This window comes from Mus caroli, unplaced genomic scaffold (genome assembly GCF_978045245.1).
Source record: "Mus caroli unplaced genomic scaffold, Mus_caroli_1 scaffold_14, whole genome shotgun sequence".
Taxonomy (NCBI): Eukaryota; Metazoa; Chordata; class Mammalia; order Rodentia; family Muridae; genus Mus; species Mus caroli.
Genome location: NW_028227269.1, coordinates 89,540,086 through 89,555,049, shown reverse-complemented (window position 1 = coordinate 89,555,049; position 14,964 = coordinate 89,540,086). Strand labels below are relative to the sequence as shown.

Sequence of the window (14,964 nt, the reverse complement as noted above, 5' to 3'; positions counted from 1 at the left end):
ATATTATCACTAAGAGGAAGATACAGTCAGAAGCAGTAGTGGATACTGTGAAGAACAGCAGTTAGAATGATATCTTCTCAGATTACTGAGTTCTTACAGAAATGCTGGGTACGCCAGGTGAGCATTACAAAGATGGTTGTTTTCCTATATGCCAGTAGTAAGTGGTTGTATTAAAAAAAATGAAGCAAAATAAGAGTTAGAAAAGCTATCCTAAGAATTCAGTGAGAATAGCCCCTGTGTGGCAACCACACAGCAAGCTTGCAGATACAGCCACGCTAGAGTAAGAGAGTAAGTGGCTTTTGAGAACAATGTTGCCAAGGGGACGGGACTAGATTATATGTCTGTGGATGATTCATGTAGGAAGGGGGTGGATATCATCGGACGTGATGGATACCACCAAGCGATAATGAGAATTAGGGGAAATATCATCCCCAGAGTGACAATCCAGGTGTGAGGCTAACTGAGATGTGCTTAGTAGAACTCCAGTCTACCAAGAGTGATGGGCTCCCCGCATGGCATGCATGTTGTAAAATCACACAGGCAGCCAGGCGAAGAGTGCACAGCGGCAGTGAACATGACCAGCACTGCAGAGGAGTTAGCGAGCTAGATACTTGAGAACGAGGAGTCAGTTGAAAGTCGTTGATTAGAAATGATGATGGCAGCAAGCTAAATAAAGGATTGAGAATGGAAAGGTGTCTGGCTGCTGGTTGGGAGTCCCTCCAAAGGCAGTAGAGTGTATGGGAGGAAGGCCTTTCCCTGCAGTCTCTTTAGACCCCGTGATTGCTGATGCACTAGTTTATTGCACTGTTAAGGATGGAGTTTGTATATCTCAAACAGGTTATGAGATGGAGAGTTTTATTTTCTCATTGGATTTCAGAACTGTCTCTTTGTTTCTGTTTGGAGCCTGGCTGCTGGAGGAGTCCAGTGTGGTGGTGGTGCTTAAAGATGGAGCCCCAGCCCCAGCCCAAGCCCCAGCTTCAGCCTCGTGTAGGAATTTGTAGCAATACACATTCTCGGGCCCTATATACCGATTCAGAAATTTTGTGGGTAGGGCCCTGTTGGCATGTTTTAACAAGCTTTGGAGGAGGAGTCAGTGGAGAATTATGGAATAACAATTACTGTGAGGGGTGGGGTTTAGCTGAGTGTTAAAGCATTTGCCTAGGAAGTGCAAGGCCCTGGGTTTGATTCCCAGCTCGAAACAATGACAACATCGATAAACAACACTATAACTTTAAAATGATTATTTAACTTGAAACCTGCTTCTTTCTTTGCTTAGGTCTGACGCTGAAACAAAAAGGGTGCTAGAAGAATTGACTGGGAAGCTTAATGAAGTCCAGAAGCCAGACGTGGTGAGATGTCTCCCTTTATAACGTTTTATTCGTAAGCTGTGAGTGCTGGAGCGTATTTGTAATTCTAGTACTTAGGCTGAGGCAGAGGACCACACGTTTGAAGCCAGTTTGGAGAGTGTAGCGATTCTAGAGTGGTCCGAATGCATAGCAATACACTGATAAAAAAATTACAAAACCAAAACCAAACTCCCAAACCAAAGTTTATTTTCACTTGTAGATAAATGGGAGGATGGTGGCCAGACTGGTCAGAATCTTTAGTAAAGTAACTTTTTGGGTACAATATGCCATTCTATTAAAAAATTATGTTCCTGTGCCTCTTATGAAGCGTTTGTGTATTTAATGAATTTAACTTTGAAATCTGGTAATAGTAGTAGATAACAGGTAGAAGGGATTTCTAAATTTTGAAATTGTGAACTTTTTAATGAGTATTTGAGAGAAAACGAAGTTCTGCTCAGCGGCTCCTCCACAGCTTTCCTTGAGCATTGGAGAAGTACAGATGCTTTGTGTAGTGATGTGCAGCTGTTGAAGTAGCTCAGACCATCCGTGACTGTAGTCCCCATTGCTGTGGGACAGCCTTGTTCAGGATGACAGTAAGTCACCGTGGTCAGCGTGACTGGATTCCTGAGCTCCTGAAGCTTAGAGAGGCACACACTGGCTCATCCTGTGAGGTTGGTCCTGGGAGGACTGGCTTAAGGAGAGCCTTCCCTTGAATGGGGGTGAGACCGTGCAGCAGGCTGGGGCCTAGACAGAATGAGAGGGAAGCAAAGAGAAAGCCTGCCGAGCTCCAGGGCCCTCCTTTCTCGGATTCTTGACTGCCATGCTGGGAGCCGTTCTGCTCTGCCACTGTCTTCTGTGTTCTATTGAGCTTCCTGAAAGTGTGAGAAGTCCTTCCATGAGCTGAGCTGCAAGGTCTTTGGTAACAGTGACAATAAACATAATAAATATACTCTTTGGCTTAATGTGGTAAGATTTTTAAATTTTCTAATGGCCAAGTTTATTGTTCACATATTTATTTTTAATCAAATCTTTATCCTTGAGTCTAGTTTGTCCTGGGCTATATATTGAGACCCAGTTTTAAAAATATCAGATAAAACAAATCATTTTTTCCCTGCTTCAGTTTATTTATTTATTTTTTGAGAAAAATATTAATAGCGAATGTTACTCACGCGTTAACAGACTTGTCAACCCAGCAACAGCTCGCCCTTCTCACTCTTTGTTTTCCGAAGATTAAAAAAAGTTCATACAGTTTTTTTTCTCCTGGAATATTTTATTCAAATTTAAGTTTCTAGTTTAAGCAGAGTGCATGTCTTCAGTTGTGTTTAGAGGTCCCTGGAGACAGGTGGGGTTTGTCTTGAAGTCTGAGTGTAGTAGCTGTGCCTGTCAGGAGACGGATGGCTTCTGTCTTCACAGTGGCGGCTCCAGTGCAATGTGCCATGTCAGCAGCAGGAAATCTTGCTGTACCATCTACCTTTCGTCTATGGTGATAACTGTTCTTCTTCTTTTTTTTTTTTTTTTTGTGAATATCCATAGGGAAAAGCCCTTAGTATCTGTTTTCTGTTATGGTAAACAGACTGTTAAGACTTGGGAGTGGGTATCTGACCTGGGTAGGGGAGACTTACATTTTCACGTGAAGTCTTAGGTTTTTTTCCAGGTATATCAAATTCACTATCAGTTGAAGTCTTTAATTTAAACTGTTTAAAACGTCCAGCACTTCAATCCTTGGTCATTTCTGGGGCTGACAATATGGCTCAGTGGCTCCAAGCACTTGCCATGAGACCAGAGTTCCATCTCAGAACCCACCTTAGACAGAGAGAACCAACTCGGGAAGGTTGTCTTCTGACCTTCACGGGTACACCAGGGCCTGCCCCATGTATGCACACACACACACACACACACACACACACACTGCCACACTGCATGAATAATAATAATGATAATAATAATAATAATAATAGATTGAGCTTCTTGACAAAGGTCTCCTTTGTTTGACCATGCTGACTTAGCTAGCACTTGCTGTTGTGCACTCTTGCCTAGTGGAACCACACCGGGCTTGCTTCAATGTCTGGCTCCTTTGCTGTTCCTTGTGGCTGTGTTGGTTCTGGGCATCACTTCAGGCTCTTGACCATTTGCTTTTGAGTATTGCATGGATACATTGAGTAATGCATGGATACATTGCAGTACTTTTTTTTTTAAACACCCCAAGGTGAACATTTGGGTTCATGTAGAGTTTGAGCTGTTATGGATAAATACAGCAGTCACAGCTATTGTTACTTTCTTGTTCATGTGCCTGCATGTTGGTGGGCACATCTGTAACATGGAGTGCCTTCGTAAGGTGCTTTCAAGTTTAGGAGACATCAGGAAATAGATTTCTGAGATGGTGGTACTGACTTGTCTGTCCCCACCATGATTTGTGAAGTTGTGCGGCTCCATGCTTCCCGACGCTGGCCAGCTAGCTAGGCCTTTTAAGCAGGCACTGTGACAGGAGGCTTGTTGTCTTACTCTGGCTTGCTTTTGCCTTTTCCTAATCTCATTTTCAAATGTTTTCAGGCTCTTGAAAATTTTTGCTAATGAAATACCAGATTATGTTTTTTGCTCAACTTTCTATTGAGTTAAGCTTGTTTTATTATTCTGTGGGTCTTTAATGAACCTGGAGTTTACTGTTCTTTGGTTATATTGACATTTATCAAGCCCAGTCACCCTCTGATCTTTGTCCCCCGTAGTCATACCTGATTTTTTGTGGGGGTTTTTGGGGACTTTAGAGCTTAGGTCCTCACACTGGCTTACTTAGTGAGTTCCTGGTCCCAGCGACCCCTTGCCCTAGTCCCTAGAAGCAGGTCGGACTGCACTCAGATATCTCTGTGTTCTGCTGAACTCCCCATACCTAGGTGAGCCATGGTCATGTCCCTTTACGCCATGACACTGTTCTTTTTAAAGCATTGCATAGTTGTTGGTTTGACTTTGGTAGTGCACATTTTCTTTTTTTTTTTGGTGGTTTTTCGAGACAGGGTTTCGCTGTGTAGCTCTGGCTGTCCTGGAACTCACTTTGTAGACCAGGCTGGCCTCGAACTCAGAAATCCGCCTGCCTCTGCCTCCCGAGTGCTGGGATTAAAGGCGTGCGCCTTTAGTTAGTTCTGTGGGGTAAGAGATCTAAAGTAAGCAGTTATCATTTCATTTGAATTACACCCACAAAGCAATCAAATTGCCAAATATTGTCTTTTACATATTCTAGAGCTTTATTTATACCAGAATATAATGGTATAATGATTTCCACCAGTGAGTGGCGGTCCATTTATTTAACCCCACAGTATCATCATTGCTGTGCACCAGGAATTCAGTCCAGGCCAGATACAGCTGGTGCCACAAAAGCAGCCGCCCAGCCACCCAGTGTGTGCCCCTCCTCTGAGGCAGAGCCCTCTCTTAGTGCAGAAAGTTGGAAGTGCCTGATTGCGTACTTACCTGCCAGCTCTTATCAGGTTATGTTAGCACAGTTTGTTTGTGCACTGTGCTGTTCAGTAAGGTCTTCTGGTGTGTAAAGGCTTGGATAAGGTTTCACTAACCTCAGCTGGTAGCAGTCCTGATCTAAAGTAGCAGTCTTACTCAAAGCTTAAAACAATATTACTGAATTTTAGCAGGTCTTCTGAAGGCCATCTGATGTTTGTATAAAGCTTGATTTAGATTTTGTGACTCATTTATCCAGCCAAAGTTGCCGTTTACAGTCTAGAACTGTTTGACATATTGGGCCGTATCTGTGAAGTCAGGATGGCATGCTGTCAGAGAAGATGCAGTTTTGTTCCGTGAGCTGTTAAGCCTCAGAAGCTGCAGCTGTTCTCTCCTCTAGAGTTAAGTTTAAATAGACTTGCCAGCGCCGTGCAGGTTCCCCGTGCGAATTTCAGTACCGAGTACATCCATAAGAGAAGATAAACGAGAGCCCCTGACTCCCACCAGTTCCACTTCCTGCTGGTGCTTGTTGTTAATCACGTTTATTGTGCGTTATTCTGAGGCTGCAATTATTTTTCATGCATTTCCACAGTAAATAAAATACATCTTGAAAGTTTATGGAACACATTTTTCTTTGAGAGACAAAAAGTATTGGTTGTTGTCACACATGCCAAAATAAGACTTGTTAGTTCCCTGTGAATCGTAGTCTTTTTTTTTGGTTTGATTCAAACCGTGGTTTGGCATAAGTAGTTACTGTTGATAGCATGAGATCATGGTGGCTGTCTGTGGTAACAATGTGACAATCCAAGTTGTGGTTCCCTCATAGGGGAGACTGCAGTTCATGAGTTGTCTGTGTTTCATCTTGTTGGGTGTTTGATTGTTTATGGAGAACATTTCAGTTCACTTTAGTTTTCTGTAGTTGTGTCCCTACTAAAACTGAAAGTGTGAACACAGATCTAGCTGTTTCTGATAGCAGTGGTCGTTGATGAAATTCTAAGAATTTAGTATATGCTGCATGTGTAGACCATGGGTGTTGTGTAGACTACAGCAGCAGAACAAATAACAAGGATTTGTTTAAGTGGTGTTCTAGTTTCATTTTGTTGCAGTGACAAACACCATGACCAAAAGCAATTTAGAGAAAGAAAGGGTTTCTTATACTTCCAGGTCATAGATCATCATTGAGGAAAGTCAGAGCAAAAACTGGAATAGACTCTTGAAGCAGAAGTTTAGAAGAATGGATTCCCAGGCTCATGCTTAGCTAACTTTTTATGCAGCTCAGGACTATCTGCCCAGAGAAAGGTACCGCTCACAGTGGGCTGGGCCCTCTGTATCAGTTAACAGCGAGACAATCCCCACAGGCCAATCTGATTAGGCAATTCCTCAATGGAGGTGTTCCTCTCAGAAGACTGGAGGCTGGGTCAAGTTGACAGTTAAAACCTTTCCCTTCCCTTTTAGACTTTTGAGGCTCATGCTGGCTTCAAACTATGTAGCTTAGGGTTGTCCTTGAACTCATGACTCCCCTACCTTTATTTTCCAAGCACTGGAGTTAGAGGCATGCACCGGCAAACCTGGCTTTATATGTCTTTTTAAATGACAGGTTTACTGAGCTATAATTTCTCATCACTTTAATCTATTCTAATATGTAATTTAGTGCTTTGTAGTAAATTTACTCAGCTGTGTGACTGTTCCACAGCACAGTTCAATTTAGAGCATTCCTATCACTTTAGGCAAGTCCCTCATGTGTTCTAAAAAAGATCTCTTCCTCTTTCTTTTTTCTATCTCTGTCTCTCTCCCTCTATGTATGTCTGTCTGTCTCTGTCTCTCTCTCCCTTTCTGTATATATACACCAAAGTGCATGTGGTTCTCAACTTTCCTAGTGCTGTGACCCTTTAATACAGTTCCTCATGTTGTGGTGACCCACACCATAACATTTTGTTGCTACTTCATAGCTGATTTTGCTATTGTTATAAATCATAATGTATATAGTTATGCTTTCTGACAGTCACAGGTGACCCCTGTGAAAGGTTCATTCAACCCCAAAGAGGTCACACCCCACAGCTTGAGAACCACTGATGTAGGGGTTCAGAGGACAACCTCAGGTGTCAATTACTGCCTTCTGCCTTGTTTGAGACAGGGTCTGGTCTCTCGTTTAGTGTTTTGCCTGGCACGGTATCTGGCCCATGAGCTTCTGGGAATTCTTCTGTATCCATCTTATTTTACTAGAGATGTAGGGTTACACATGCCTGCCCCTCTGCTGCTTCATGACGGTTTTGGGGATCTGAACTCAAGGTCTTGTATATGCAAGCACCTTATGTACTGAGCCATCTCTCTAGCCCTATGCGCAGACCACTCCTGATTTTACATGAAACACAAAACAAGCAGAAAAATGTTTTAAATAATCGGGCCTTATTTATTCTTTTAAACGAATATGAAATGTCTCATGCCCTCAGACATATACATTGCCAGTGTAAATTATTTATGGAGATATATAATGACATGTATAAAATCGGTTTGAATTTGCACAACAGTTTATTAAGGAAGACCTCATGTCAGAAAGAAGAATTCCTTCATGTTTGTTTTTGAGTCCTAATTAAACATTTTTCAATTTGCCTTTCGTGTTTGATCTTTTCAATTTTTCATTGTTTAGTAAATCGCAGTTGAGAACCTTGGCAAGCTCATTCGGAGGCCTCTGGACGAGGTACTGCGCACTCCCAGCAGGGTCTTCCAGACCATCAGGCCCAGGGATAGACAGATAAAGGGCCTGAACAGATGGGGCAGCTCAGTTAATAAAGGCAATTATTGGCAAAGCTGTTATTTCACTTTGCATCACCAGAGGGCACTCTTTTCTAGTTAGTGTATTTGAATGCTGAGCAATTACTGTGTTGTAGTTTGAAAATTTTGAGTCCTGCTGTTGGGATCCAGGTATGGATATTTGAAACTGATGGTTGCTTTGTTTTGTAACTTTTAGTTAGCTTTTTAGCCAGGCATTCTAAATGGTGTCATTAGAAAGCGTTCTCTGAGGCATATAAAGTTTGTAAGACTAATGGGCCTCTTTCCACTGATGGCCGACTAAGCCATCTTCTGATACATATGCAGCTAGATACACGAGCTCTGGGGTACTGGTTAATTCATATTGTTGTTTCACCTATAGGGATGCAGATCCCTTTAGCTCCTTGGGTACTTTCTCTAGCTCCTCCATTGGGGGCACTTTGATCCATCCAATAGCTACAGGGGAACGCCAGGGCCAAGAAGTGGGAATGGGTGGGTAGGGGAGTTGGGGGGCGGGAGGGTATGGGGGACTTTTTGGATAGCATTGGAAATGTAAATGAAGAAAATACCTAAATAAAATAAAATAAAATAAAATAAAAAATTAAAAAAAAAGAAAGGGTTCTCTGAACAAGTCAGTGCATTAGGCACAGTGTTTCAGGGCAGCATGCGGTCCCCACCTCCCTGCTAGCTCCCTAATGCTACTTGTTCTCTGTTCATATTGAGGTTTCAGATCGAGTGGAGCGGCGGCTGCAGGAAATAGAACGAGAGATGCGCTTAGAAAGAGAGCTGGTGGAAAGACGTCATGATCAGCTGGGGCTCGTGTCCTTGAAGCTCCAGGAGGTTTGTGAGAAGTGCTTCCCTGGGGTGTGGGTGGTTATTTAGTCATTGCTACAATGGTTATCACTCTGTGTTGGGATATGGCTCAGTTGGCAGAACACCATGCAAACTGGGTGTGGTGGTGCCCACCTGTGATCCAGGCACCTGGGCGGGGTCGGGAAGATCAGAAAGAGCTGCAGTTCTAAAGGTTGCACATGGTATGTATAACCCACAGGTATACCATTTGTCCCGTAAGAGAAGTCTAGCCTCTGGTTATAGTTCAGAATGTAGAATGAGGCATCCTATAGTTTGTATGCCCTTGGCAAGGCATATGGGAATAATAATCTCTACCTAATCGCTGGGGTGGGAGGATAAATGAGCTCATGCTGGTGTCTTGAATGTGCTCAACAGAGTAATTACAACAGCTAAAGTGTAATTACTCTGATTGTTTTGGGGGCACGGTCTAGATACCAGGTAGCAGTGCATAACAGCTCATTTTGGAAATGGAATTTCATTGGCTCAGAACCTGTCCTGCAACTTGGCATCCCATCCTTGGGTGCTTGTGTTGCACAGTGGCAGATCTGAGTAGTGCTGACAGAAAATGTCCTGCTTATGGCATTGCAGCCTGGGCTTCCTAGAAGTTTGCCATTCTATGAATTAGTTTGTCATCAGACCAGCTTGGAAGCTGCGTGTTACTCTTTAGATCTCCAGTCCTTTCTATATTGAAATTTTAGATGTATGGTGTTAAAAAGTAGAACAAAGAGTTTTTGTGTAATTGGGTCTCCTCAACATTCATGTTTTACCAGCCTGACTTTGCCATCTTTTCTGACATACCTAAAGTGTATAGTGTCTTATTCTGACATGGCTTTGAGAAGGCCCCAGCTATAATGTCGTCTCCTGTTGCTGTGATAGAACACTGCCATAAGCAACTTGAGGAGGAAAGGCTGTATTTCAGCTTGTACTTCCACGTCACAGTCCATCCCCGAGAGGGTGGGACAGGAACTTGCAGCAGGAGGTGATGGAGAGCCGGTGGAAGAGCATGGTGTGCTGTCTTGCCCCTCATAGTTTACTTAGCCTGCATTTTTATAGCACCTATGAACGCAAGCCCAGGAGTGTCACTACCCACAGTAGGCTGGGCTCTCTCACATCATCAATCAACAAAATGCACTACAGACTTGCTTACAGGCAAATCTTATAGAGGTATTTTTTTTTTTCCCAGTTGAGAGTCCTTTTTCCCCAGTAACTCTTAATTTATGTCAGGTTGATAAAACCCAGCCAGGACAAATGTAAATATATTTACATTAAAGGGCCTTTATGAATAGTTTATATTGTTTAGAATCAAGGAATGCTGCAAACACAGTCTGAAGTGAAATGGGAAATGACATCTATCTAGAGACAGGGCTAGACACTACTGCGGTAATTTAAGATCTTTCCTTTCTCTGGCAGCAGTGCTAATTCATTCCTGGCTCCTAAGTCACCATTCACAGGTATAGCTGAAGCAATAGGGTATAAACCACAGAGAACAAAATGACCTATTCCACCATGTGTACATTTCAGGCTCTGAAGTTCAAGCCACCTTTACTCAAAGGTAAACTTACAAACTTTAGTTAGACCATTCCCGTGAGCATTACCATCGGTGAGTAGCCGCCATGTACGCCTCATTTTATGTGCACTACTCCATACAAGCTGGCCGTCAAGCCACTGAAGCCAGCATTGGGCCTAGTGTGTGTCAGGGCGTGGTCCAGGAGCTTCCTTTCTCATCCTGGCAGGTGCTTAGTCTTCCTGGCTATGATATGGAAGCATAGTTTTCTTTGGTGGGAGCTGGTTAGTGAATACCCACCTTGAGCCCAGTCCTCCCACATCTGGGCTTACTGACAACTTCTGTTCCTCTTGCCCCCCTCCCCCCCCCCCCGTTCCATCCTTTGTGTAAATATTTTGTATTTAATTTATCCCATGTGCTTTCTCCTGTAATCACAGGACAGTGATTACAGTGGGGTGCTTAGCACCGTGCAGTCTGATGGCCGAGTTGTAGGTTTCATGCAAGTTTTGCTAGGCATGCCCTTCCCTGGCCCAGACTGAAGCCCGGGCCACAGGGCATTGATTTCTGTACAGAGATTTACTTTTCATCAGTGGTGACTTTGTAGGATGCTGGTAGGGTGTTTTTAGGGTGCTTTTGAGTTAGAGGTGTTGGGGTTCTTCGCAAGGAATCCAGAAAGCTGGCTTTGTGTCTTTTCGGAGTGCCACATGAGAAGTCATGTGCTAGCGGAGACTGAGCATCTGACTGTGGGGTTGCCTGCCAGGCTACTCACTCCAGCGCTGCTTTGATTCTCTTTTAGTTGTTTGTTTTATGAGGAGACTTGAAAAGATCCCATTTTTCAAATCATATTTTACCTACTAATTTGGGTGGATGTTGCTGATTTTTACTGTGAAACTATCATTACTGTAAGTGGTTCCAGCTTGTGATCCAAAGCAACCACGGAGCCATTGATTCCTTCTCTATGTACGTGGCGTGGACTTTCTCTACCTTTCATCTGTCTGTCTGTCTATCCTCCCTCCCAATCTGTCCATCTGTCTATCTTAGTGAAGACTCTTATTTTATTACTTTGAGTACATTTCCTCCCTGTCACTGAGAATTATTTTATTGACATTTCTTTTCAGTATTTAATATATCTATGAAGTATAAAAATTGAGAAAAATAGGAAAAGCAATGAATCAAAACAAATTAGGATTTTTTTTTCAGTTTTAAAATGCTCTTTCCTAAATTTCTCAAAAATGTATGTAGCTACAGATTGCTGACTGTTCTCAATTGGCCACTTTCTTCCCATATTAGTAGACACTCTGAGTTCAAACCAGGGAAAAAAAAATCAACCCTGAAAGGGCATAGTATAAGCTGTAAGGAGACAGTTGCCTTGCTTGAAAAAATTCCATTTTTTTCTCCATTTCACACAGGAGGCATGCCCCTGTTACTTCGTAGTTACTTGGAGGATACTAGGTTTGAATAATTAGATAGAGCAAGTGGGTAGCCCCCCCTCTTTAAATCTTGATTTTTATACATTTATTCTGAAAGCAAATTGCATCTGGTGAGCATAAGAATGGTACTGAAGTGACAATTGTTCTTTTTGCAAGAGAAAATTAGAGAAAATTTCTACACTTATTTTCCTCTCTCTGTAGAATGCACACAATTACAAAGGAAGGGGAGAGGAAGATTGCTTCCCACCCCAGTTCTGGAGAAGCCAAAGCCCGAGTGCGCACTGCCATTGTCAGTTAAGCTGGAGCTGAGCTGTGTTTGGTTTGTGGCCCTGACAATACAATAGAGAGATCACTTTTGATAAGAAACCTTTAATTTCGTACTTTTTCCCTTTAATGTAAGCAGTGACCTATACGTTTTTAACAGGTGCTTGTGGCTTATAGACGGGGCAGTGGGATCTGGAAAATATTAATTTGGGCTTTTTCCTGTTCCCTAGTTAAATGGCTTAGAGTGTTCCGGAAAGGTCATGCTTAAGGAGAGAGCTTTGCTTTCTCTTTTATATTGGAAACGCTTTTGGAAATTCCTATATTAAATGCTAATAGTCCGGGTATGTTTGTGTCTGGCTTTGGTGGGAGCTGAAGTCAGGTGGGTAAGAGGGCCTGGACTTTTTAACCATTATACTGTTTGACATTTTTAAAATGTGTGTCTCAAAGAGTGAAGAGCTATGAGCCCTAAAATTGGGAAATCAGGAAGATTCACTAAAAATATCCTAGGAGTTGGAGGTTGACAGTCATTTTCAGCCTAAGACACCCGATGGTTTTGAGGGGGACTTTGCCTCTTTCCATAAAACGAAAAGCAGTGCTGGGAAGCAGCAGATGCAGAGTCAGTCTCCTTTTCTTATCTAGAGGTGGTAGTTCCTGTGTAATGATTTTCCTTTCCATCCCCTGTTTCAGCATGGCCACTCCTACTGTTAGAGGTGGATGGCAGGCTTTCTCATGAGAGGCAGGATGGCCACAGGCTCTGGATCCTGTGTCATATCTCAGGAGAAGTCTTGCTGGGGGGTGGGGTTGGGGCTGCTGGTTATAGTTTGTGAGGTCATCCCTCTATATGTCCTTTAAGTTCGTTGACTGTATCAGTCACTTTTGTTGCTGTGATTAAAATACCATGACCCAAAGTGACCGATGGAAGAAAAGTTTATTTGGGCGAATAGTTTCAGAGGGGTCCATGACGGCAGCAAAGGTGTGGCAGCAGCTGCCTGGGGAAAGCCAAGTAAGCAAACTGCAAGCGAGGCGAGGCTTTGGGACTGCCAGTTCATCTCGGAGATAAAGGAGGCCTTGCTAGATAGACAGTGTTGAGCCATTTCTGTATGGCCGTGTTTTCCTGAGTAGGGTGTTTGAGCAGCTTTTCCCATATGTGCTGGCTGTGCACTTGTACTTGTGTGGATCTCTTGTTTGTTACATTTTCTCATGTAAACTGAGCTTGTTAATTGGGCTTGCTGGAAGTTTTCTAAAGTGGAGAGAGACTCAGAGTTGTTTTCTCTGACTCTCAGTTGCCTAGCATAGTGTTTGAGCACTTGGCCCTTCTACTCTAGCCTGAGCACCACGTCTACCATATATCAGTGTCCTGATAGTCTGTCTGCACCCCGGATGTCTCACAGTGGACCTGCTTGCCTAGTGCCATTCTGGTATCATTCTGTTTGAATCAGCATACCTCTTACTATGATATGGCAAATGCTAATGAAAGTCTTTCATTATGCTTCATGAAAACCTGGTGGAGTTTTGATCATAATTGCATCAAGTCTGTAGACTAATTTGAATGGAAGGTCTTTTGTATTGTTTTCAATAACATTTTATAAAAGCTGTTAAGTTCATAAAAGTTGTTTGAGGGTCTTATGCACCTTAAAATTATTCCTTAGTGCCTTAGGCTTTTTCTTCTTAGTGGGCACGAGACGCTGTCTTTCGTTGCATTTGACTGGTTATCGTAGGATATAGAAGAATACTGGTTTCTAGTTGACTGTTATATTCAGCAGTCTTAGAGGCACAGTGGACTGTTTTTAGTTATCTTTTTATTTCCCCCGACTCCCAAATTGGTCTCATTCCATGGGTGGAACCTGGGACCAGTGTGGAATAAAGTCACAGACAGCATGAGCTGTGGCCATATTCTTTGGTTGATGTGTTCCTAAAGTGCGTCCTTTACCTGCTCCTAGATTTGAAACAGCCATTCACAGAAACATTTCTGATTGTTCTGTTTGACAAGAGAACATTTTGTGTCTTTATTTTTTGCCTTCATTTAAAATCATGATGGGGTATGAGAGGTATCAGAGCCCTTAGCCACCTGCTTTATCTCTTATGACGTTTACATGTCATTGCTTCTAATATTACTGGTGCAGTGGTCCTTGATCTTGACCTACATAGGTGAGCACTTTTTGCTAATGATATGTTGTTTTTATGCATTGGTAAATTAATTTACTAGTGTTTTCTTTAGCAGTTTTATATTTACATTGATTACTGTGATCGGTCTATAGCATTTTCTTCATGCTACCTTCTCTGATTTTAATATGCAAGGTTATTTCCATGCTTATCACTCTGCAGAGAACTCAACTGCAAGGAGATCAGAGACCTCAACATACGACTTGGTACACTGAACTTGATAGAAGGAAAGTGGGGAATAGTTTTGAACTCATTGGCACAGGAAAAACACTTTCTGACCCGAATGCGGATAACACAGATACTCTGACCAACAAGTAATAAATAGGACCTCAAGAAACTGAAAAGCTTCGGTATGGCAGAGGTCACACCATTTGGACAAAGCATCAGGTGGCAGAATGGGTTTTATCAACTACACATCTTATAGATCACTAATATTTACAGATATAAAGAACTCAACAAGTGGACATCAAGAAAACAAACAACTCAATTGAAAAATGGCGTACAGATCTAAACATAGTTTTCAAAAGAGGAAAGAGAAGTGGTTGGAAAACACTTAAAAAATGCTCAATATTCTTAGTCATCAGGGAAATGCAAATCAAAACTACTTTGAGATTTCATCTTACATCAGCCAGAATGGCCAAGGGCAGTGAAAAAAATGACATGTCATGCTGGCAAGAATATGGTGTAGGAAGAATGCTTGTCTACTGCGGATGGGAGGGTAAACATGAAAATCAGTGGGGTTCCTCTGAAGCTGGGATAGGTTTGCTGCAAGATCCAGCTCTAACACTCTCGGGCATATATTGGAAAGATGTTTTATTCTACTACAGAGACACTTGCTTGACTTTGTTATTGGCTGGTCTATTCCTAGTAGCCAGGAATTTAAACTAGACTAGATGTCAGTTAGTGGATCAGTGGGTAGAGAAGTGTACGTTTACACAGAAGCATACTCAGCCATTAAAAAATGAAATAAAAATCATAGAGAAATGGATGGAGCTAGGAAAAAAAATCATCCTGAGCGAGGTAATACTACCTACAAAGACAAATATGGTGTGTGTTTGCTTATAAATGAATGTTAGATGTAAAGTCTTTGATGACCATCTACGATGTGTATAAGCACATAAGTTAGGCATGGAGTATGTGACTAGAGGGAGGTGTAGGTCTCCCTAGAGAGAGGAAATAGAATAAATTGTTATGA

The 14,964-nt window shown here is 42.4% G+C and overlaps 1 protein-coding gene across 6 annotated transcripts in view; it reads left to right on the top strand.

Annotated features, from left to right (window-relative positions):
• The window catches only part of Cep128 (centrosomal protein 128), a 353,781-nt gene that overhangs the window by 49,367 nt on the left and 289,450 nt on the right, over nt 1-14,964 (top strand). For all 6 annotated transcript variants that reach the window (XM_085830599.1, XM_085830597.1, XM_085830600.1 and 3 more), the window contains exons 9-10: nt 1,277-1,349; nt 8,280-8,396. In XM_085830599.1, coding sequence (XP_085686725.1) covers nt 1,277-1,349; nt 8,280-8,396 — 190 coding nt within the window. The remainder of the gene's footprint in view (nt 1-1,276; nt 1,350-8,279; nt 8,397-14,964) is intronic.